At 37.5% G+C, this 24,735-nt stretch overlaps 1 protein-coding gene across 7 annotated transcripts in view; it reads right to left on the bottom strand.

Moving 5' to 3' along the window:
- The window catches only part of HIVEP1 (HIVEP zinc finger 1), a 145,997-nt gene that overhangs the window by 116,029 nt on the left and 5,233 nt on the right, over window positions 1-24,735 (bottom strand). For all 7 annotated transcript variants that reach the window (XM_084872699.1, XM_084872694.1, XM_084872700.1 and 4 more), the window contains exon 2: window positions 22,916-23,058. Coding sequence is in view for 6 of the 7 variants with exons in the window: in XM_084872694.1 (XP_084728820.1) it covers window positions 22,916-22,955 (40 nt within the window). In the remaining variant the exon portion in view is untranslated. The remainder of the gene's footprint in view (window positions 1-22,915; window positions 23,059-24,735) is intronic.

Here is a 24,735-nt window from a genome sequence, read left to right as displayed (position 1 = left end):
ACAAGGTGGGGCAAACGTAGGTTTATAGTTGTTCATATGGAAAATAATAAAATTAATAAATAACAGTAAAATAATAAAATCTGTGTTTTGCATACTCACAACTGTAAACCTACTTCTGCCCCACCCTGTGTGTTCATATTCAGCCATAACCTACATCTCAGCAATAAAATGCAGAAAGGACTAGTTTAATAGATCAGGAGTCAAGAACATTTAATTTTTGCCACTGATTCATGTACAGCCTCAAGACAATCAATATATGAATGACCACTATCGCAAATACACAAATGTATACAAATAAGTGTGTTTTGATTCTGTGCACTTCATTTGCGTTTGCTAAATAGCCAGACAACCAGAACTGTTCAACAATTATAATAACAGAGCACAACTAACAAGACCAATAATGTGTACTATACTATGAAAGAAGAAGGGAAGCTGCATGAGGTGAAAATAAGACAGTCCTTTTCTATCCTTTAAATTGTATATACACCCTCTATGACCTGGTCTTCACCACCCACTCTATCCAACTCCTCTCTGTTAAATTCACCCTGGGAATAAGAAGGTCCTGTAACTACACACATCCCCCAAACTCACACATCTCGCCTCTGCTCAGATGATCCTCCCAGATGATCTGGCCAACTTCTGATCTTCTCGAAGACCCCACTCACATATCCTCGTCTCTGGAAAGCCACTCTTCTAAAATGTTGTTAGCTCTTTAAGTATCCATCTATCTGCCATATAAAATCACCTAAGAAGCTTCACATCCCTGGGTTCGAGAGCAGTGCTCAAAACACAGTGTGATGAATTAGACTAAAGAGTCACTTAGCAAATGCTCAATGTCTAAAATAATTTAAAATTCTCATACTGCTGCCACCCAACAAAAGCATTTCCACAAAGACCATATAATTATACATTCTATACTACACATATATTTTAACTATAACAATCATCTTTCACATTTCCACAGGATCTCAAAAACTATTTTAAAAGTCTGTTGGTACAGAGGACCAATTTACTATTATAATTTAAAGGGCATTATCTTGCTACTAAGATAACACTAAAGTGAATATCTCTGGGCAAATATCATTTTGTCACTAATTATTTCTTTGGGATACATTTCAAGAAATAAAATATCTGCATACAGGGGTACAGAGCTTCATGTCATCAACAACAAATGACTACACTGTTCCACACAACCTCAGGATAATTGTTGTAAAAATAAGTGTCAAATGCATTGGTGAATAAAAATTGTTATCTCCACACTGTTCCCATTTTCACATTTTATTACTAAGAGTAATTTTTCCATATATTAGTTCACCATGTATAATTTCCTTTATCTATTTACCTATTATATCTTCTCATATATTAGAATAAGCTATCTTTTTAATATTAATTTCATCTATCCAGTGTGAGATACATTTTTATTTCTGCATTCTAACTCTATATCTAAGAGAGGAAGCTCTCCAGTGGTCTGAATGTTCTTTTACATTTTCTACTTTTTTTCCTACATTTTGATTCTCTCTCTCTCTTTCTCTCTCTCTCTCTCTCTCTCTCTCTCTCTCTCTCTCGCTCTCGCTCTCGCTCTCTCTTTCTCTCTCTCTCTCTCTCATATATATATATATATATATATATATATATATATATATATATTTTCTTTAAATTTTATTTTAACTTATGGGTTAAAGTTTCAGTACTTTACCCCCTAAGCCACCTACGCAGGTAATCCCAACATTGTTTTTAAATGATCCTTCCCTATTTATGTGTGCATGTTAATGCATGTATAAGAGCAATTCCAAAATTATAAATATTAGAAAATAAATTCCCATTACCAGATAGATTTTGGAAACAACCAATTTTACTGGTATACACACGAGACCACAGAACAAGGGATACATGAAAAGTAAAATAAACTATGTGCAATTTTTTTCATTATAATTGCATTTATTTCGATATACCTACCAATGGATCCTGATACTCCATGTCTCTGAACTGTTCTTATTATATCGCTAAAAAATAAAAGAGCCCGACCAGTATGGCGCAGTAGTTGAGCATCGACCTATGAACCAGGAGGTCATGGTTCTATTTCTAGTCAGGGGACATACCTGGATTGTGGCTACATCCCCAGTGGGGATTATGCAGGAAGCAGTCTATCAGTGATTCTCTCTCATTACTGATGTTTCTATCTCTCTCTCTCTCCCTTCCTCTCTGAAATCAATAAAAAATATATATTAAAAAAGAGAAGAGCATGATCATAATTCTTTCCTAAAACAATAATGTATATAAATTTGAAAAGAATAATGAATTATTTAAATGCTTGTTTTCACTTCAGTAAGTCCTATTAGCAGAATTCTATAGAACAGATATGAATACATTTGGAAAAATTTAGCTGTTCAACTGGACATATTCCAACTTTATTTTTCAAATATCTTGAACACATGATGAACAGCTTTCACTTTCTCAGATTAAATTCTCGGATCAACCTGAGCCAAGACCATATAGTATATGTACTCATTCATAGACAGACTCTGCTGTATGTGCTTATATACTTTATATCACTAAAATTAATAATTTTCACATCCATGAGGTGTCAGTAGTTCTTCATACATTTGGTAGCAAGGTCTTGATTCGCACAAATGGTATTTTTTCCAGATCTAACGTGTCCAACCCCTGAGCTTACTCGTGTTTTTTTCCAGGATATTTTTGTTGAGATCCTGTACTTACAGGGCTTTTCCAGTGACATGTTAGGTCAGATGCCACATGGAGCCTAGCCCAACCCTCAAATGGAGAAACCACACAAATTGTCCAAGCTACTCTTAGCCAAGTCTCTCACCACTGAATTCCTCTTTCTTCTCCTCCGGACTCCCAAAATGAAGGGAAATTATTTTTTTTTAAAAAAGTGTGTGTGTGTGTGTGTGTGTGTGTGTGTGTGTGTGTGTGTGTGTGTGTAGGTTTTACACACTAAAATGGGGACTCCGAAAATTAGTTCAATTCGACAAAGAAAGTAAATAGAATTCTTGGGGTTTGAGAGTAGCTTTCACATTGAATCAGAAAGCACTACTTCCCTTCTCAATCTCTCCTGGCAGCTCTAGTTGCCCCATGAGACTTACCACTTTGTATGTGTAATGGTCAGGAGCTTGTCTCACCACTCCTATTAAACAGCATGCCTTGAGGATGGCATTTCTGCCACAGTCACTTTGGCATCCTCCACAGCACTCAAAGGGCTTGAAGCCTTGCACAGTTTTCCTGAGTGCGCAAGAAAAACTATCCAATCTACACAGAAAAGTCTAAATCCTTACTTCATTTAATAAAATTCTTTTTAAAAATTTATCATAGATACTGCCAAAAATATCATTGCCAAAACTATGGTTTTGAAAGCCTAAGGGAGGAAAAGTAATCATTTTATAAAACCTGCAATAGACCTGTCTCAAGAGATAGACTTGTATCAATATTTCATTGAAATGATATGCACATTATAACTCCACACTTCATTTTTGCAACAAATGCAGGTGATAAAAGGCCATTTACAAAATCTGTTACTGAACTATAGAACTGTGGCTGTATCATGTTTGTTAGGGTTGTCATGTATGAGTTGTTAAAACAGACCTCATTCTAGATAGCACAGGGCTGCAACTCCAACTGCAGTGCAGGTTGACTGCCTGTAAAACATCTGCATAATCCCATCCACCATGTAACCAGCAACTTCCTGAGTTCACTTCATCATAAAGAAGTTCTGAATCCCCATTTTCTGTATGTCTAGATTCTGCAATGTCAATATTGTGAAATTTATAGCTATCCAAGTACTTTATTTTCAAGAATTACTTTTGATAAGCACATTATCTACAACAAACACATTCTTTAGAAGAAATTAAAGGATTCTAAAAAAAAGAAAAGGCAGTGTCTAAAAATTTGATTTTAAAAATGTAATAAAAAATATAAAATATTTTGGCATAAAGTATTTGCTAAAGTTAAGTAAAATGTTAAGAGGAATAGTTAACTTCTCAGTTCTAAGAATCATATGAAAAAGTATGATGATTATTATGAGGACCTGAATTGCCACAATCATATCCTCTCTAAAACAAAAAATGACATTAGAACCTGAAGTAACTCAAGTTACCAGTTCCTCCACATTAATTTAAATATCATGGGACAGAACTTCCAAGGTCGACCAAAGTGAGCTCTGGTCCAGCAAGACCCAAGAAGCTCTCTATATCTCTATTGTAAGCCACTCTGTGGCAGATGATCCAAACTGTCTAATACAAATTGAACTAACTATAGCAACCAAGTCTAGCCTATTTTGATATGCTCTCCTCTTTTAGACAAGCCATTATATAGACTTAATGTTTAAAAAAATATATATTTATCTCTACAAGAGACCTTGTTTTGACTCTTCCAATCATGTCCTGAATTGTCTAGATAATGAACTACTATTGTTCTTTCAGTTTATAGATCTTCCCATAAGACAATCTTATACACAGTAAATCACTTCACATCATCAATAGGTTCTGAGACTTTAAGCAAAGGATGCTATTAAACCAATGTTACTATAGACTAATAGATATAAACAAGAGTTAAGTTCTCATCAACATTGTAACCAAACTTTATTCAGGGTTTCGCTGTATATATGAGCTCATTCACCATAAAGTGGCCATAAAAAGTTTCATTGTCACTTATAACAACATAAAATTTAGATTTTAGAAACAAAATAACTATAAAATATTGGCAACACTGGGATATCTGGAAAGAGCATTGAACCAAAATGAACTCTGAGAAAAATACAGTGTATCCTTCAATTCTATACAAAGTACCAAGATTATTCTATAAAAAGAAAAGAAAACTTAAAAGCAAAGCTAGGTAAAGCAAGAAGTAGATAATCTGATAAAGAAAAAGTTACCAAAACTATATTCCCAACCACAACATGTTGGGTAGCTATACTACCATTTACTGAATACCTACTACATACCTGGTATTATATCTATGTTCTATTTATTCTTCACAATAAGCCCAGGTAGATATTCTTATTCACAATTTAAGGTGAGGAAGCAGCCGAAACCGGTTTGGCTCAGTGGATAGAGCGTCGGCCTGCGGACTGAAAGGTCCCAGGTTCGATTCCGGTCAAGGGCATGTACCTTAGCTGTGGGCACATCCCCAGTAGGGGGTGTGCAAGAGGCAGCTGATCGATGATTCTCTCTCATTGATGTTTCTAACTCTCTATCCCTTACTCTTCCTCTCTGTACAAAATCAATAAAATATATTTAAATAAATAAATAAATAAAAATAAAGGTGAGGAAGCATAGACTTGGAGGGATCAAATAACCTGCAACTGACAGATCTAGTTAGTTGTGGAATCAAAATTCAATTCCAATTCCACAACTCCGAACTCAAAAATCCTTGCTTGCCTTTTTCCCCCATTAAATCACACTTTTAACAACAGAAGCTTGGGTATAAAAGTTATCAGTATAAGTAGTATGAATTGAAAATATCAATAATGGCTGCAACAATATTCTGAAAGCACAATCATCTTACTTTTTATCTTTTAAAAAATAACTAACTAGATTTGGGGCCAAAATGATGGCCCCTATGAGCAGTCCTCAGTAAGAAGCTTGTCCAAATACACTGTGCAGTTTGATGTTCTCAGGCCTGTCCAGGATGGTGCCTGCCAAAAGGATGCTCAGAATACCTTCAGAGAAAATGTGGCAATGGCAAATCAAGGATGTTTTGTCTACTTATGTTAGACAAAACTCACAAACGACCAGCTTAGCAGTCTGAAAATCAACCCAAGCCATACACAAATCATGAGCTGTGCTTTTCCATGAACTTCAGGTAAGATCAGCACAAAACAAACCTATTGCACTACTGCGTGAGGCTGCTTCCATTCCCTTGCTGCCAGCTCCATCAAGTGTAATAATTTAACTGAACGGGCTGAGCAGAGAATACTAACAGCTTCACTGCCGGGCCAGGCTCACTAGAAATGGAGCACTGTCCCTTAAAGTGTCAATCCCAGCAACAAGAAAACACAAAGGCTAGAGGTTCTGCTAGCCTGACGCTGAAGACTTGTTAAAAGCAAGAGACCAGGAGACTAGCCATATTTCAACAGGGAGTCTGGGAGGTGAGACAGCCATAGTGCCCTAGAAAAACTCTCTATAGATATCCCAGGTTGACTAGAATTCTGCACATTCATCACATACACCAGAGGGGCTCATACCATCTACATCCCTTGCTGACAAAGATCGCATCTACATACACAAAGATGATGCCAGGGGGTCCAGCTAAAGGTAAAAGACACAGCAGACATGAAAGTGCCTGAAATATGAATGTGCTCACCAAATCCACACGTGGACCCATTAGCAGAGAGGGAAAGTTTTACTGACTTGAAGTCAACCTCTGACCAATCTTTGGCTGAACAAAAACTATGCTTCGTCAACGGTGAACCCTAAAAAGCTAGGCTTAAAAGCAACAAGAAAACAAATAAAAAACACAAGAAAAAATAAGTACAATTGATGATAGCTCAATGGAGTTTAAGCAATCCAAGGAACAGAGGGGGGAAAAAAGATCAAAGAAAAATTAACAGAGCCTCAGAGAGCTGTAAAACAACATCAAACTTACCAACATATTTGCAATAGAGAAGAGAAAGAAGTGCCAAAAATACATCAAATATAATGGCCTAAAATTTCCCAAATTTGATAAGAAGCAAAATAACTAATCTTTATTATCCAAAAAGTTAAACAAAACTCAAAATGGGTTAAATACAAAGAGATACACACCTAAATACATAGTTTTCAAACTGCTCAATGACGAAGAGAAAAACTTGAAAGCAACAAACAACAACAAAATTCATCATACACAGAGAAGAACATTGTAAACAGCTGGCTTCTCCTCATAAACAATGAAGGCCAGAAGCAATGAAATGACCACAGTGCTGAAAGAGATATGGGAGGGGGATTATCAGTCAAGAATTGGATAACCAAAAACTACTCTTCAAAACTGAAGAGAGGAAAAAAGACATTCCATCAAGTTTTTTAAAAGAGAATATGTTACTAGAAAATGTGCCTTACCAGAAATGCTACACAAAGTCCTTCATGAGACATGATTAACTTGAATCCACAAGAAGAAAGTAAGTACTAGAAAAGGTAAATATTTAGTTAGATATTAGACACTATTAAGCCCTGGCTGGTGTTGCTCGGTAGTTAGTGTCGGCCCACACACTGAAGTCCCAGGTTCAATTCCCGGTCAAGGGCACATCCCTGAGTTGCGGGTTCACTCTCTGATCCCGGTTGGGGCACATGCAGAAGGCAACCAGCCTCACATCGATGTTTGTTTTTTTTTTCTCTCTCTCTCTCCCTTTCCCACTCTCTCCTTCCCTTTCCTCCCTTCTACTTTCTATGAAAAGCAATGAAAAACAAAAAAATATGCTCAGGTGGGGATTAACAACAACAAAAAGAAGACTCTTAATATTTTTCTCATTTCTTCTCAAACTCTTTAGAAAACATAAGATTGCATAATTTAATAATTGTGTATAGAGCTAGGTTTAAAACATACAAGGATCAAACATATATGACAATAAATTGCATAAAGGAAGGGAAAAGAAAAAGAGACAAACTGCCATAGATTATTTGGCTCAGTGGATAGAGCGTCAGCCTGTGATCCAAAGGGTTTGATTCCGATCAAGTGCACATGCCCAGCTCGAACCCCAATAGGGGGCAGGCAGGAAGCAGCCAATCAATGATTCTCTCTCATCATTGATGTTTCTATCTCTCTTTCCCTCTCCCTTCCTATCTGAAATCAATAAAAATATCTTAAAGGAAAAGAAAAAGAGACAGCCGAAACCTGTTTGGCTCAGTGGTAGAGCGTCGGTCTGCAGACTGAAAGGTCCCAGGTTCAATTCCGGACAAGGGCATGTACCTTGGTTGTGGGCACATCCCCTGTGCAAGAGGCAGCTGGTCGATGTTTCTCTCTTATGGACGTTTCTAGCTCTCTATCCCTCTCTCCTCCTCTCTGTGAAAAATCAATAAAATATATTTTTTTTTTAAAAAGGAAAAGAAAAAGAGACAAACTGGGACAAAGTTTGTATATTTTACCAGAGTTCTGCTAGTATCATTCAGCATTCAGCTAGTAGATAATAAACAACTAAGGTACATATTACACTTCGTAATCACTAAGAAAATTACTCAAAAGTATAGCAAAAATAATAAAAGCAACACAGAAATCAGCCGAGACCGGTTTGGTTCAGTGGACAGGGCGTTGGCTTGGGGACTGAAGTGTCCTGGGTTCAATTCAGGTCAAGGACATGTACCTTGGTTGTGGGCATATCCCCAGTAGAGGGTGTGCAAGAGGCAGCTGATCGATGACTCTCTCTCATCGATGTTTCTAACTCTCTATCTCTCTTCATTCCTCTCTGTACAAAATCAATAAAATATATATTTTTTTAAAAAATCAACACAGAAATCAAAATTATATAATAAGAAAATGAACACAAAAGGAAGAAGTAACATACAGATGAACAAAAGTATAAGGCAAATAAAAAAGAGATAGTAGAGCATATTTTTGAATTTGACCCAAAGGCAAGGGAAGGCAAAAACAAATGAATAGGACTATATCAAACTCAAAAGCTTCTTCACAACAAAACAAACAAAGCAACCAACCAAATGGGAGAAGGTATTTCCAAATGACAGCTCTGAGAAAGGGTTAATTTCTAAAGAACACATACAACTCAATACCAAACGAACAATCCAATTAAAAATGGGCAGAGGAACTGAACAGAAACTTCTCCCAAAAGGTCATACAAATGGCCATCAGATTTATGAAAAGATGCTCAACTTCACTAGCTATAAGGGAAATGCAAATCAAAACTACAATGAAATACTATCTCACACCAGTTAGAATGGCTATTATCAACAAGACAAGTATTAACAAGTACTGGAGTGGCTGTGAAGAAAGGGTGGGTGGGAATGTAAACTGGTTCAGCCACTATGGTAAACAGTATGGAGGTTGCTGAAAAAATTAAGAACTGAGTTACCATGTGAACCAGCAATCTCCCCCCCCCCCAAAAAAAAAATGTATTCAGAATGACATATGCACACTTATGTTCACTGCAGCATTATTCAAGGTGGCTAAGACATGGAGACAACCGAAGTGTCCTTCAATAGATAATTTGGATAAAGATGTAGTAAATACATACTATGGACTACTACTCAGCCATAATAAGAAACGATGAAATACTGCCATTTGAGACAACATGGGGGGCCTTGAGAATATTATACTAAGCAAAATAAGTCAGTTAGAAAAAACTTAAGAAGCATATTATTTCATTCATATGTGGGATATAAAACTGAAACTCAAGAAATAGATAATAGTACAGAAGGTACCAGAGGAAAGGGGGTAGTGAGAGGTAAAGGGTAAAAGAGGTCAAAGATAGGGTGATGAAAGATAATTTGACTTTGGGTGATAGACATACAATGCAATAAACATATCACTTGAAACTTGAATGATCTTATTAACCAATGTTACCCTAATAAATTTAATTTAAAAAAATTAAAATATAAAATAAAAAGTAAAAGAAAATAATAAAATAGCAGACACAAATCCAACAACAATAATTACATTAATGTAAAAGGAATAAACACCCCAATGAAAAGACAAATTGTCAGACTGGATAAAAGACCTATTCCAACAGCATTCTGTGCATAGGAAGCAAGCCATTGCTTCAAAGGAAAAGGGTAGGGAAAGATATGCCATGCAAACAGCAACCCTAAGAGAGCTAGAATTTCATAATTATATCAGGTAAAACAGATGTAAACAACCAACTTGACCTACGTGACATTTATAGAATATCCAGCTAACTGCAGCCTTGGACATGATTGGTTACATTATTCTTAGTAGCCCAAACCCAAAATCATTCAGATGTTTAATAAAGAATTACTTTAAAAAGAAAAGAATGATAGTAATGAATAATTCATTTAAAAAAATATATCTATAATAATAAAAGCCTAATATGCAAATCTACACAACAACACAGCAGAACAAATGTCCGGATGACCTTTCGGATGACAATACTATTGACACGCACTGGCATCAAGCCAGCCAAGGCAGGTGCAATGCAACTGGTTGGCAGGGCCCCACCATCACCCCACAATCGCCTCACAGAGGGAGGCCCAGGCCACCCAGCTGGCAGTGCTGTGACAGGTGGGTGGGGCCTCCTTCTGCGGGGCAATCAATCTGGGGGCCCCCACCATCAATCACCCCACAGAGGGAGGTCCAGGCCAGCCAAGCAGTCACAGGCCATGCTTGTCGCTATAAGAGGGAGGCAACCAGTGGAGGGGGAAGGAGTGGCAATACCGCACAGATGGCAAGCAATGGTGGAGGTGGGGCCAGGTGCCAGCAGCCAGAGGAAGAAAAGTCTTGATAGGCCCTGATGGTAGGCCAGGCCAAGAGATCCTACCTGAGGGGTCCCAGATTGTGAGAAGGCCAGGGCCAGGCTGAGGGACACCTCACTCCATGCATGAATTTCATGCACTGGGCCTCTAGTTAAAAATAAAAAGCCAAAAAGCAAATCAGCAGTTGCCAGGGCCAGCAATGACAGTGAGGATTGACTATTAACAAACTCAGAGAAATGTTAGGAATGATGGGCATATTCTAAAACCGGATTGTGTTAAAGCCTACACAATGCTATAATCTAACTAAATAGCATTGAACTGTACACTTACAATGGGTTAAATTTCATTGCATGTAAACTATATCTTAACAAAGCTGTAAGAGAAAAAAAAATATTGTGCAATGATTTGACTCAGGCAATAATTATTGTCTGAAGACTGAAAAAGGCAATCCACTTCTTCTTGGAAGAGCATATCACCAAATACAAATTTAATGCAAACTCTAGCTCATCCAAGATGCTCATGTAAATGCTATTCACATTGTTAACACATCACTTACATGACATTAATTCCATCTAAACATAATGCATTAACTTAAATATCAACATAGAAAAGGCCAAATAATGCATTTAACCCCTCTGCCATGCAGTCACACATCTGCTTATACAGGCTAACTGAATAGTTGTGGCCAGAGTGGCCCTTTGTTTTCACCTCACTTCATAACCACAATGGACTCTCCTTTCACGGAGAAAGGAAGCATGTTAACAGTTACTGAGTCTCATAGCACTTCTGAGCCATGCTAACACTGCCATGTATCAAACTACAGAGACTAATGTTCCCCCATGTGTCTGTACAGAACTAACATTGCTTTTAAAAGTATTTCTCAAAATACTTAGTTACCATGAACTCAATCAAGCCTATCCTTAACATAAACTTAAAAATAAAGTAAAATAAAACCAGAACATAAAAATATCCCTTTTTCTACTTGCTCTCATCACGCAACCCAAACCACAAGCAACAAAGAATTACTTGGAGATTAAAGAAAGTATTGTAGGAAATAGAGAATTCAGACATACTAGAAATGTAATCATGTTCCCAAAAACCTAAGTTCAAACTGATGAGTTAGTAGCAGTTGTCACTCAGATGGACTATCCCTTGGTCATGGTCCTGCTCTCAGAACACTCATAGCTCGCAACGACAGGGCTGCCTCTGAGGAAGCATGTTTTAGAAGGCACTGCCCTCAAAGACGGCTCCATTTTCCTGGAGAAAAATCCTTCACAAGCTGTTTGGTGTACAGCATTGTAAACCACTGCTTGCAATATTTTTCTGTCACTGTGATTTAAATCTGGGGGGGAGGGGGGAGGGATAAATTATAAAAAGGTCAGCACTCTATCTGAGGTAACAGCAAGCTCCCTGACAACTAGGCCTTTCGGTGGGGACCCACAATCTTGGCATTAATTTTTCTGGTGAGACCAAATCAACCTCTAAGGTTCTCCCTTCACTTTAGAACCACAAGCCAAGGGACTTCTTCCCAAACAAACCGGATTCCTTTGTCATGCTTGGCAGGCAGCAGAGGCTCACATACTAGAGCAATAGCCCCAGGTTCCCCTGCATTTCATTCCTACAGTGTCCTCTGCAGAAAGATGGAGCTTTCTTACTTATTCCCAAACATAAAACTGTTTTTAAATGAGTAATCCAATTCTCCTCATTTTCCTAGAAGAAGTCAGTAAACTCTTTCTGTAAAATGTTAGGAAAGTAAAAATTCTAGGCTTTGCCCAGCCACTTGCAACCACTGAACTCTGCCTCTATAGCAGCCTAGACAACATGTAAATGAATGGGCGTGGCTGCATTCCAATAAAACTGTTTTTATAAAAACAGGTGGAAGACCAGATTCAACAAGTAGACTGTAGTTTGCTGACCCTGTCCTACAATAACAGCTATTTAAAACTAAAAAGAAAATTACAGATCAATATAACCTAGCTTCCAACCCCTGCCCCTTGTTCCCAACAAGAAACTAAATTCAAGTAATTTGCTCCAGGTTATATAGTACTCTTTTGCTGTTCTTTTCTTATGTAGGAAGATGGTTTTTCTGGAAGAAAAAAAAACAAAAAACAAAAAAAACAGAGACTGCCTCATTCTTTCAACATACTATCCTATTTCCTGACTATCAACAAAACATACTCACTCAACATGGAGGTGTTACTGTTTTGTTTTTTTAAATATACTTTATTTTGCAGGGTGGTTTTAGGTTCACAGAACCGTTGAGAGGAATGCACAGAAATGTCTCATATATTCCTTCCCCCACACGTGCATGGCCTCCCCCACTATCAGCATCTTCCACCAGAGTGATATATTTGTTACAACTGATGAACATACATCAAAATGTCATCATCCAGAGTCTGTATTTACATCAGGGTTCACTGTTGGTGCTGTACATTCTATGGGTTTGGACAAATGTATAATGACATATATCCCCATTATAGCATCATACAGAGTAGTTTCACTGCTCTAAAAACCCTCTGTGGGGAGGTCGTTTTTTAATTTCAAAGGATTATAAGAAAGTTCCTGGTCTCTGACATTTCTTCTGTAAATACTCAACCTAATATAAAAGAATTCAACTTAGTAATTTTATAAATGTCACAAATAAAACTTACACATATCAAACATAAGATTTCCTTTCCTCTTCCTTAAAAGTTTCAAGGTCATTGAGAAATCCATTCTAATCAAGCAAACTAGACCAACAGCCACTTCTATGTGATTTCCCTCCATTCTTTCTTCTGCCTAAGTCTCAGAACAACTTATTCTCTCTGCCAATCTATCCTTTCTTTCTTTAAAAACCCATCTCAAAACTCTACTTTATGCAGGTGTTCACTGAGAAAACATTAATACCTCCAAGTATTTTCTGATTGCTTTTACCCCACCCAGTTTGGCTTTTTTTCTTTTTTCTTTTTTCCTCCATTGTTCCTTTGAGAATCCTATATTGCATTACCATGTTAATATGAAATTATATATTTATTGCTTTATATTGCCCTTATATCTCCTTCATGTGTTTAGAGACATATTAAAAACTCTTAGAGGCACGTATGAGGTTTTATTTGTAAGAGTATATTAGCATGTTCATTGTTTGTACAATTAAAATGGAAGATTAATAAAATCTAATCTGATCCCTTAAAAGTAGTTCTTCACTTGCCCTTTATCTACATCTGAAATCTGGAAGAGTCCACACATATTTAAAATAGTACACTTTTTCTATATTCTGTACTTACTGCATGAGGAAAATTATAAGATGTTCTCTTCTATAATTTTATTTAGAATTTTTAATGTTTTCATATCAATTTTCCTAGAAATAGTTTCTAAGTCTTTGTGTCCCAAGTTTCAACTGTTATGCTGAGGCTCACATTTCTGCCATTCTCCACTTCAAACAAGACATCTCTACTTTCAACTATACATTACTGAGCAAACAGGTAAGCAAACATGATGGAACAACTATTTTCTCTCTCTTGAAGAGCTTGGAAATTCCCTTGATTGTCTACAACAGCAAATTCAACTTAGAGTAATGTATATATACACAACTCTGAAATGGAATTCCAACAATTAAAGGCATAACAGGGGTGGGGGAGGGTGAGAGAGTCCTTCAAATTCAGACCCCCTTAGTAAGTAATCTCAGCTCATAGGTGCCATGTTTGACAAGCTTTAATTCATAAGTGGGATGAAGAGCATTTCCGGCTCTTATGAATCAGGAAAGCTCTTTCTACTGGCAATATTAACAAGTATAAGCTTAATAATTCCAAGCAAAGGCACCAGAGACACCTAGCTGTGGGAACCTGGGCAAGTAGTAACCTCCCCTTGCCTCATCCCCATGTTGAAAAAATTGAATCAATAATAATCCTTATCTCACATGGTTTTTAGTATTAAATGAGCAAATATGAAAAAAGCACTTTGAATATGGCCTAGTGCACACACCTGTGAACAGCTTTGCTCTTTCCATTGCCATAAAAATAACATAACACAACTTTCCTCTTGCCACCAGCCTACAATAAACCAATCCTTTGGAAAGCAATATGATTTTTGTAATTCTAAAGACCATTCCATAAATACCATCTCAAACAAAATACAAAAAAGTTGCTCAAAATCAATTCACCTAAACATCTCTGGCCAACTTTCTTATCTGTAGTGAGGAAGAGGAACTAAATGACCTCCAAGGTTGTCCTTCCCGGATGTAAAACCTGAGTCATTCTTTTGGAGAAGCATGTAAGGCACTAGCATCATAGAGAAAACTCCCTGGTACACTGGCATCATTTATCTACCTATCAGTTCAGTTCATTTTTATTTAAACTATCAAACACTGCCCCAATTTTATGTTTATCTATTTCTATTTGGATACTATAACTATTAAGCAGTTATATGATGATCTCATCTTTTTCCTTACCTGCCAACCTGAGTTAGATGCGAAGAACATATAAACGTATTTCAAAATGCAAAACAAGTATATTTGAGTAAATTCACACTCTAATCATACAGGCATCCAGAAATATTATGTGTATATAAGCACCTAAGTACCACAAAAATCAAGCTTTGCATCAATAAAGCAGTTTCATACTTAGCAACTGCTATTCTAATTACATTGTAGCCAACTATTTTATCACTATATATTTTTTAATATATTTTCATGGCAGCATAGCCATAGAATATTTTCTAGAACAAAATTCATCATAGAAAATTTCTAAGAACTTTCTGAAAACTTTTCATCTTAAAGTTAAAAAAAAGTCAGAATGAATGCAATGCTATACCATAAGCCTAACGGTCAAGGCCTTCCTTCTGAAAGACTGGCTGGAATATTGAAAAGAAAGTTTCTATGCTATAATGAATATGAATAATGGCTCATGGTATTACAAGGCACTTAATGTATTCATAAAATGTTTTTCACATAACACAGTCAACTTTAACCCAGACTTGTTCAAATTACATTACATTCTAATTATGGTGCTTAAAAACATATGTATATGATAGGAGATTTTATGCACATTATGCTTTTTTTCTACTTTACGGTGAGGTACTATTATACCTCCTATAATTTAGAACATATTTTGTACAAAGATGTTCTAAAATAAAATCATTGCTCTAATTATATTTCAGATTTGCTTTTAAAAAGAAAAAAGCATTTGGTTACCGTAATAAGCATTCCAAGAGCATCAAGTAAGCCCTCAACATGAGCTGAAAAATAATTATCTGGGGGGGAAAAATGGGAAGCTTGCTATATTAAAATTTTCTCCTATTTTTATCCTTGTCAACTGAATAATATCAGCTATTTACATGATAGCTCCTAATAACTTCAAATCCCTTTTTCACCTACATCATCAAAGCCATTTTTAAAGTTATTGCTTATTTCCTTTCTAGCTATAGTCATATACAACTTTTTTTAAAATAAGCCCTGAGGTTCTTTTCTCTACAAGAGTTCTGACTTCTAATGTTTATTGCATGTAACATCATTATACTTAAAATCGTTTTTCTTGGGGGGGAAAAACAAAATGTGCACTTCAGAAATAAAGGATATTTTTATCAGCATCAAAAAAGAAGAAAAAGAGTTCTGACTTCTCAAATCTCATGGCTGTCAGCATAGAACTTCTGACCTAATATTCAAATGAAAAATAATGCATAAACAGCTGGAACTCTGCCTGAAAATCATCTAAATTAATCCTCTTCTACTCATAAACTGAACAAGCAAGAAAATGGAAGATTTCATTCAGTGTAGATGGTTTTACAAAACAATCACTGGGTGGGCCCACACATTGACAACAAATGAATATATTCACATTAATATAATTAGTGCTACACTCTGTTGGGTTTCTCAGGAGGAGGTGACCAAAGGATGAAGGGAAGGTACCATCTCAGAACCTAAATAACAGTGATGACTAGTGCATTGGTCGGCAACCTTTCGGACCTCACAGACCATCAGTGGCTCCACAGATCACGGGTTGGCAACCGCTGTACTAGAGCGCTTCATTTCAACCCTCTATGATTGTGATATAGACATTTTTTATAACAGTTCAATAATAATCACAATCACTTTCCTGAGAACTAGATGCAGACAGAATATTATGTTTAACTTCATTCAATGTTGTCAAAAAATGAGGCAAGATCTGAATGAGCTCAGATGGACAAATCGAGAAGGCAGCACAATGAGTATGAGTTTTCCTTCCCAAATCATCTTTTTCCAAACCCCAATCCCCGAGTACTCAGGGTAAGAAAGAGATATATCAGTGATCAATGCTGAGTTCTTTAGGAAGCTTCAAAATGCAGATAGAAGTTTTATACAGGTATTCCTCTCATCCTCTTTGCAAAGCATATGCAACGCAAGAGTTTGACATAAACCAAGTTTTTATAGAAAGTGACTACTCTCTATACTGAGTGTTTACCCTGTGTCAGGCTTTGTGCCAAGTGCTTTACTTGCCATGTCATCTAATCTTCACCCAGTATCTTTAGTTTACAGACAAGGCAACCAACAATCCAGCTTGCCTAAAGCCACACAGCTAGTCCCTGATAACCTGAAGCCAAACACTTTACCATTATATTAATTAAAGTACTGAAGAGATAAGCTCTAGGAATCCAATGGCAAAAGCTCATAGAAAACAAAATAAATAATAACTACAGCATGTCCTTGAATAACCTCGTGTTATTCAAAGTTTTTTTATTACAAATTTTTTTTTGTTTAATCCTCACTGGAGGATAGTTTTTTTGTTGGTTTTAGAGAGAGGGGAGGAGGGAGAGCTAGAAACATGAATCCGTGGCCTCCCATAAGCTTGCAACCTGGGCATGTGCCCTGCCTAGGAATCAAACTCATGACCATTTGGTGCATGGGACAACACTCCAACCAACTGAGCCACACTGGCCAGGGCTTATTACAACTTTGATGAAATGCTACAGGAACTTAACTCTTGTTTATATCAATTAACCTATGGTAAAGTCAGTTTCATTATAGACAGTTTTGCTTAAAGTTGCAGAACCTATTGAGGATGTTGTGTGAGGGTTTATTGTACATAGTTTATCTGTTCAGGCAACTAAAATTTTGCATTGTAACAGGATTCTCAATCACTGGCTAGTAATTACTGGAAGAAGCATTTGCCGCTCAAGGTTCCAAATGTAAACAAATTTCATGAAGAGAAATAATCTTTAACCCTATAGTTTGCTAAAGAGCTAACATAAATATTGTTTTGCTGTGCTCAGATAGATGATGAAAACAGTCTCGACATATAATTTATACTAATAAAAAGGTAATATGTTAATTAGACGGGAAGACCTTCTGGACAAAGCCATGGTGGCGGGCCGAGGCAGAGGTGATTAGGGGCAAACAGGCCAACAGGTGAGGGCATTGGGTGTGATCAGGCCAGCAGGGGAGGGCAGTTGGAGGTAAACAGGCTGGCAAGGGGCAGTTGGGAGTGAGCAGGCTGGCAGATGGGGGGCATTTGGGGATGATCAAGCGGGTAGGCAGAGTGGTTGGGAGTGATCAGGCAGACAAGCAGGTGAGCGGTTAAAAGCCAGAGGTCCTGTGGGACTGGGCCTAAACTGGCAGTTGGCCACCCCCCAAGAGGTCCCAGAATGGAGAGGGTGCAGGCTGAGCTGAGGAACACCACCCCCCTTCCCGCACGAATTTCATGCACTGGTCCACTAGTATCCAGATAAAATGATAAACCTGTAGGAAAATGATTATGATGCAACATCAAAAGGAGAGTAAGACATCTTGTAGACACAAGCAATGGAGGGCCACTGCATGTTGGCGGAGGTATGAAAGGGGGATAAGAAAATAGGAAAGGGGGAAAAACACTCAGAGAAGTGAAATCTTCTTTGGCAGAGAAAACTCCCACACAGAGTAAAAAACAGAGTGGAAATGGAAAGGGGAAGAAAGACTTTCCAGAAAGAAGAGCAAGCACAGCAATGTTAGATTTGCATGCAAAGCTCCTGAAGTGGCAACAACTTTTCATCAGAAAGACTGGAGAACATGAAGGTCAAACTATGGAAAGTCTATCCCAGACAAACTAAGGATTTTGGACTTCATCTTATAAGGCACTGGGCGTCCAGAGACCCCACACGTGGATGTTGGCTATGTTCTGATCACACTAAGTGCTACTTCTAGCACTGTAATAAAGTTGCCTCTCAAGTGAAAGAAAAATAAGCTTTTTTTTTTTTTTTTAGTTTTTGCAATGTGTTCAGAGCTAAATGCACTCGACCAATAAAAATGAAAAACTACACCAAATCTCAAATACATTTTTCAAAAGGTTAATATTTAGTTTTCCACACTGATGTCCAATCTTAAAGCAGATGAGTCTTTGAAACTCTATACCCAAATTCAACTAAAATAGGGAACACCTTTTTTCCCCCAAAGCTCTAAAACATATTCACAATGATGCCTGACACAGGACAAAAAAAACCCTTTATCTAAGGGGACTGACATGGAGCCCCTGCAAATCCCCAAGTCCTCCATCCTGTTACCCAAGACTGCAAGCAAAGACTTGGAAGGCAGCGGGGGACTAGTGATCAGTAAGGAATGACTGCTGCTGCTCACTCCACAGCCACACATGGGCAGCCCTGCAGTTTGCCACATAGTGTGTCCTGGAGACCTCTAGTTTTTACTCTGAACACCACCTGCTTGTCTCATGCTCTTCTGAAATTCTTATCCAACCTCATAAAGGACATGTCAGTGTTAAACTCTACCCACCTGAATTATGTGAGCAGGCACCAAAGACAAAGGTTTCATCTGTTTTATATGGCTACGGGTGACAAGACTAGAATTCAGCAAACCACACTCCTACAGAATGCCCATCAAGTCTAACTGTTCTCACTTATGCCCCAAATTCACATCCTCCCTTGAACAATACAGTTCCTCCTATGCTTTTCTACTAAAAAACCTCTCTCAGGGAAGTATAAACTTCATCTCCTTATGGGAGCAGAGCATGGGCATGCCAAATTTTAAATCCATGCAAGTTCTCTATACTCCTCCAGGACCAACCTCTATATTGTACTTTTTACTTGCATACTACTTGAATATATGAATACACACATGTATACATATTTTCCCTGAAGTAAAAATCATATTCCAGAAAGTTACATGATGTTTACCCATGGTTTTGCATATCTAAAGGATTATTCCAAGCCCAGCTGACGAACCAAGAATAAATCAAACAAAAATCATATTTTTTAAATTAAAACTACCATTGAAACATAATAAATTATAATCTCAAAAAAATTTTAAAGTATAAATCTTCTATTACTGACCTAATTACCAAACACAAGACAAATACTTCTCAGACTATTTTCCAAGGAAGCCAAAAATGAGGCCATGTGTGTAAGGAAAGCCTCTAGGGACAGCGTAAGCAGTACGAGCAGTGCACTCATCACAGCAAACTGGCTGGGACGGACTCGCTCTGTCTTCTGGTTTCCTTTCTCCCCATTTCACAGTTCACCTGATGAGCTGGGTCTACTGTAAGCCAAAGCAGTGGGTCACCAGTAATACAAAACAAACAGGATATTCCAACTGTCAGTGACATACAAAATAAATGCTAAAAAAATTCATTTTAGTAGCTAATGTTTCCCTTGCTTTAACCACCGAACTGTGCCTAGGGAGAGTCCTCAAGCACATTTTTAGAAGGAAAGTAGAAATTTTTTTTTAAGTCACACCTTAGCACTTTCTTACCTTTGTTTACCAGATTTTTCCAACCAAAACAACTTTCCATCATTCTTCTCTGTCCAGTGAGCTAACCACCTGGCTCAGTTACCTTCCCTTCCATGAAGTCTGCCCCACCCCCAGTCAAGGTGACCCTCCCCTGGTTCTAGTGAGGCTGCAGGTCTCACCAACATGGCTTTGGTTGGATGTCCTGTGCTCATCTACTCTGATCTCTTTCCAGATCTTTATTCTGGAAAGTCTCGCTTTCCCTTTCCATTTCCACTGTTTTCTTACTCTATATGGGAGTTGTTTCTACCAAAGATTTCACTTCTCTGAGTTTTTCCCCTTTCCTATTCTCCTCTCCTGTCCCCTTAGCCCCCCACACAGTGGACTGATAGTTCATAACTGCCTTATTCAAGCAACTTTCTAAACTCTTGCTAATGGGCCAGAATCCAATTTATTTCAAGTTCTCTTAGAAAACTTTGAAAACACCACAAGTTTACTATTAAAAGGTTTAACTACACATACTAAATTTTGACTCAGTTTTAATGGACCTTCAGGATCTAACTCCTCCTAATTCTCCTACTCCAATCTCCTACCTCTCTTCCTCTTCCCTCCCCCTCCCCTGAATAAAACTTCTTATGCACTAGTAATGGAGAATTAAAACTATAATACCATTGAAGCATAATAAATTACAATGCTTCCACCCCAGCATGAAATGCACTCACCCTACCTTGTCAGTGTCTTGGGCAATTTCTCAGTTCAGATGATACCTTTCCTTCCCTAACTCACCATCCTGCCCCATTCCAAAATGGCCCCCCACAGCCAGGGCAAAATATGATCCCCTATCTCTGTGCCACAGCCGTCTGTTCTTCACTCACTGTGGTAGCACAGTTCTATGGTTACCTATCCTCCCTCCGCCCCACCTTTCAATTCCATACTCCTTTCAGGACCCAAATCTGATTACCATGTTATCCCTATCACCGAAAACAGTGGCACATGAAAGTGTTCCACAAATATCTGTTGAGTTGTACACCTATTTGAAACAGAAAGAAAAAGAGTCTGTGGCCTAAAAATATACACTTCTCAGGATAGTCATGTTACTTAAATTATAAAGTACAACTGGCCCTTGAACAAAGCAGGAGTTAGGGGCACAGACCCACCTCCTCCCCCCCGGTCAAAAATCCAGGTAACTTTTGACTCTCCCAAAACTTAACCATTGTTGACTAAAGCAAAACCGATAACATAAAGAGCTGATTAACACATTCTGTATGCATATGTACTACATACTATATTCTTACAATAAAGTAAGCTCAGAAAAGAAAATGTTAAAATCATAAGAAGAGAAAATAATTTACTGTACTTATGGAAAAAAAATCCTCTGTAAATAAATGGAGCCACACTGTTCAAATACAGGTTGTTCAAAGGTCAACTGTATGTATTTTAAATATAAAAAAAACATTTAATACTCATGACCAAATGAATAATACTTCCAGATCAATCATGCATTCATTCCTTCAACAAATATCTGTTTTTCTATCAACTGCCACAAGCTGTGCTGGCCAGAGCACCCGCTGGCCTGGGTGCCTTGGCACATATTAGAACGGGGAGCCCTCTCTGGGCAGACGAATTACAAAAGCTGGCCCCAGGCCTCCAAACGACCACTTACCACTTCAGGTGGCACCTGCGCCTGTGGAGGCCCGGCCTACGGTCATAAATGAGAGAAAGCCCCTACTTTCTGGGGCTCAGATTCTAGTGAGAGAGAAAGGCAAATATGTGGACCAATTCCAACATTTCCTATATGTCTCTGAAAAATCAGACTTTGACACACACTTTACGTTCTCAGTTTAACTCCTCACCTCATTAAACACTGGTACTATACTCATCAATTGGAACTTGGGCGGAGGCAGCCGCCTCTGCCAGCAGAGCTCTAGTACTCTTAGGCAGCACACAGCACTGTTTCCAGATCCAAGCAGGCCGCAAAACTGACCACATTTTCAATTATCCCTTTCTGGGCGACTGGTCAAATTCATTTCACCAAGAACATTTTAACTTCATCTGTTTGATTTTAAAATCATTTTTTACCTTGTATGTGCTTGAGAATTTTTTTTCTGTAATAATAAATATTTTATAAGACATTTAACTCAGCTTGAAATTATTTGCATTAACAGTTCATTGCTTGACACTACTACACTCTTATTTACTAAAGTAAATATAAAAGATAACTGCTATTCCCACTTGATAAAACACATTTGAATAATACAAAACATTTTTAAAAATAAGCTAAGTTCTCTAATATTAAAATTTCTCTTCACAGGTGAGGGGAAACACTCATTTTTGCATCTGTGTATAAAAAGTATATTTTATACATATTTTTGACCAATTGCTTCCTCAAGAAAAATGTCAGTTTTACTCCAAGTCCTGCAAATAATGGTCTGAGTTAGTGTCAACTACAGCTGTCTTCACTTCTTGTTACTCCGCCGTACAGAGTAGTACAAAAATAAATCTCAAAAGAAGTATGGGGTAAGGGTAAAAGAAATCCATTGTGATCCAGATGGCAAAGAATATCCAACTATTCATTTCAAATTTCTCAATCCAAATATGGTTCCTGTTACAAGATAGTAAGTCTCAGACTTTAATACCAACATCTAAAGGTTGGGAAGGCATTGTTATTTTGTTAAATTCAATTAATTCACTTAACAAGTGTTTATTAAGCAGCTCCTAAGAAACCAGAATTGTGCAAGGCAAGTGGAAATGAGCAAGAAAATGGAACCAGTGCTCCTGGAGCTCACTATGAAGCAAGGTCAAGATCTAATGAGCTGCCATTCCTGTCAACAAATACTTTGTTATAAGATTTACTAGCCACCTGACTTCTCTTTAAAGCAAATCTTACCTCTTAGGTTTCTGGGATGAATCTGCTTAGTTCGAGGCATCTTCTTTGATTCAGGGGCCCTTTTTTCTTCTTAGAAATTGTAGAAGGAGTAGGTCACAAAAAGGTAGCTCCATAAACTTAATGTCCATCAATTAATCCATGTGCTAAAAAAGAAAAAGAAAATCACAATTCACTACCATCAAAGGAAAAAAACACTTCAAAGATAATGGCTTAATATACGGCACTATCCTAACTAAACTCAACAAAAGGTAACCAAACTGGAAACTGCTGCAAAAAGTTATTTACTAACTTTTAATTAAACATAGGACACATCTTTTTGTCTATCTGGGCTTTCTCATCAAGAAAACAGAAAAAATTATTTTTCTCTCTTTCTTCCCCTCCCCACTTGCCTCCATTCCCCTCAACCCACTAAGTCAGCAATTTTTCAACCAGTGTGCCATAAGAAGTTTTAAGCCATCAATACCAGACTATTTAGTCTGGGGCACTGACCTCTTTTCCCTTAGATTATCCAATAAAAATGATAACAGCCAACACAAACACACACACACACACACACACACACAAAAAAAAAAAAAACCCACAATGTACCATTATCAAAGAGTGAAAAATTCACTGAATTGTGTTTTAAAGTAACATTACCAGGTACAATTAAAGAATAGCATCAGCTATAAAAGAGGTATGCTGTATACGGTACATGTATACCCAATCAATCAGACATTCTCATTTCACTGAGTTAATTCAGTTAATGTATGTGGTTACTCCCCATTATTTCAGTTCTTCCTTCTATGCTCCTGGTAGGACTGTACTTTCTGCCTCTCTGTGTTTAGCTAAAACTTGTGCCCAGCTCTGGCTAATGACCTGAGAGTGCAAGAGGCATACATTGCTTCAAAGATGGAGCGTTTAGTTACAGAAGCAAGATTCTCCAGAGCTCCTTTCCCTCTGTCATGGGACAGTCACAATTTCAGCCAGTACATCAGACACCACAGAGCTGAACTCCCAGGAACCCAACATGCTCATAGAGCGGAAGAGAGAGACCTTTGTTGTTTTAAGTCACCAACGTTTGGGAATTTATTTGTTATTACAGCATAATCTACTCTGTCCTGACTTAGAACATTTTAAAAACAATGATCTGAAATATAAAGTCAAGGGAGTAATAATCTAAAACATATTTATCCTCCCTAATTCAGCTTCCTGGCCTCCTCTTCCACAAAGTCCTCAAGAATCATTGAGCTAAAATTTTAGTTTTAACTTCCTACAATATGGCTGATAAATGAAGAACATTATTATGATGTTAAACACAAAATTTTTCATCATTAAGCAAAGACCAGAAATAGAATAGGAATACTTTGTTTAAAACTTCTGTTATATCCTGTACTATAGAAGAAACAAGAGAATACTTATTGAGCACCTACTGTGTGCCTATATATTTTCTAAACATTACCTAATTTAATTCTAATAACTGGTAAGGTAGCTATCACTTAGCCACTTTATAGATAAAAAAAATTACTAGTAAGCTGGGGAGAGGTTAACTAATGTGTCCATGGTCAGCCACTAAGGAAAGTGGCGCCATGGGACTCGGTTACTCCGGAGCCTTATTTCCTCAGTGGAGATAATATCTATTGTCGGGTTTTATTTAAGAGGCTGGGTAACACAAGTCATGACTATATATTTTGGTGTCAAACCAGTCTAGCTTCAAAGCTAGGCTTTACCCCTTACTGTGTAGCCTTGTTCAAGGTACTTAACCTCTCCAAAGATCAGATTTTCCAACTGTAAAACTAGGGAACAGCATCCACCTCATAAGATATAAGAGCTAAATAATC

Source organism: Pipistrellus hanaki (assembly GCF_964339955.1).
Source record: "Pipistrellus hanaki genome assembly, chromosome: 2".
Taxonomy (NCBI): Eukaryota; Metazoa; Chordata; class Mammalia; order Chiroptera; family Vespertilionidae; genus Pipistrellus; species Pipistrellus hanaki.
The sequence above is the reverse complement of the archived record's forward strand: the minus strand, read 5'-3'. Positions and strand labels throughout refer to the sequence as shown.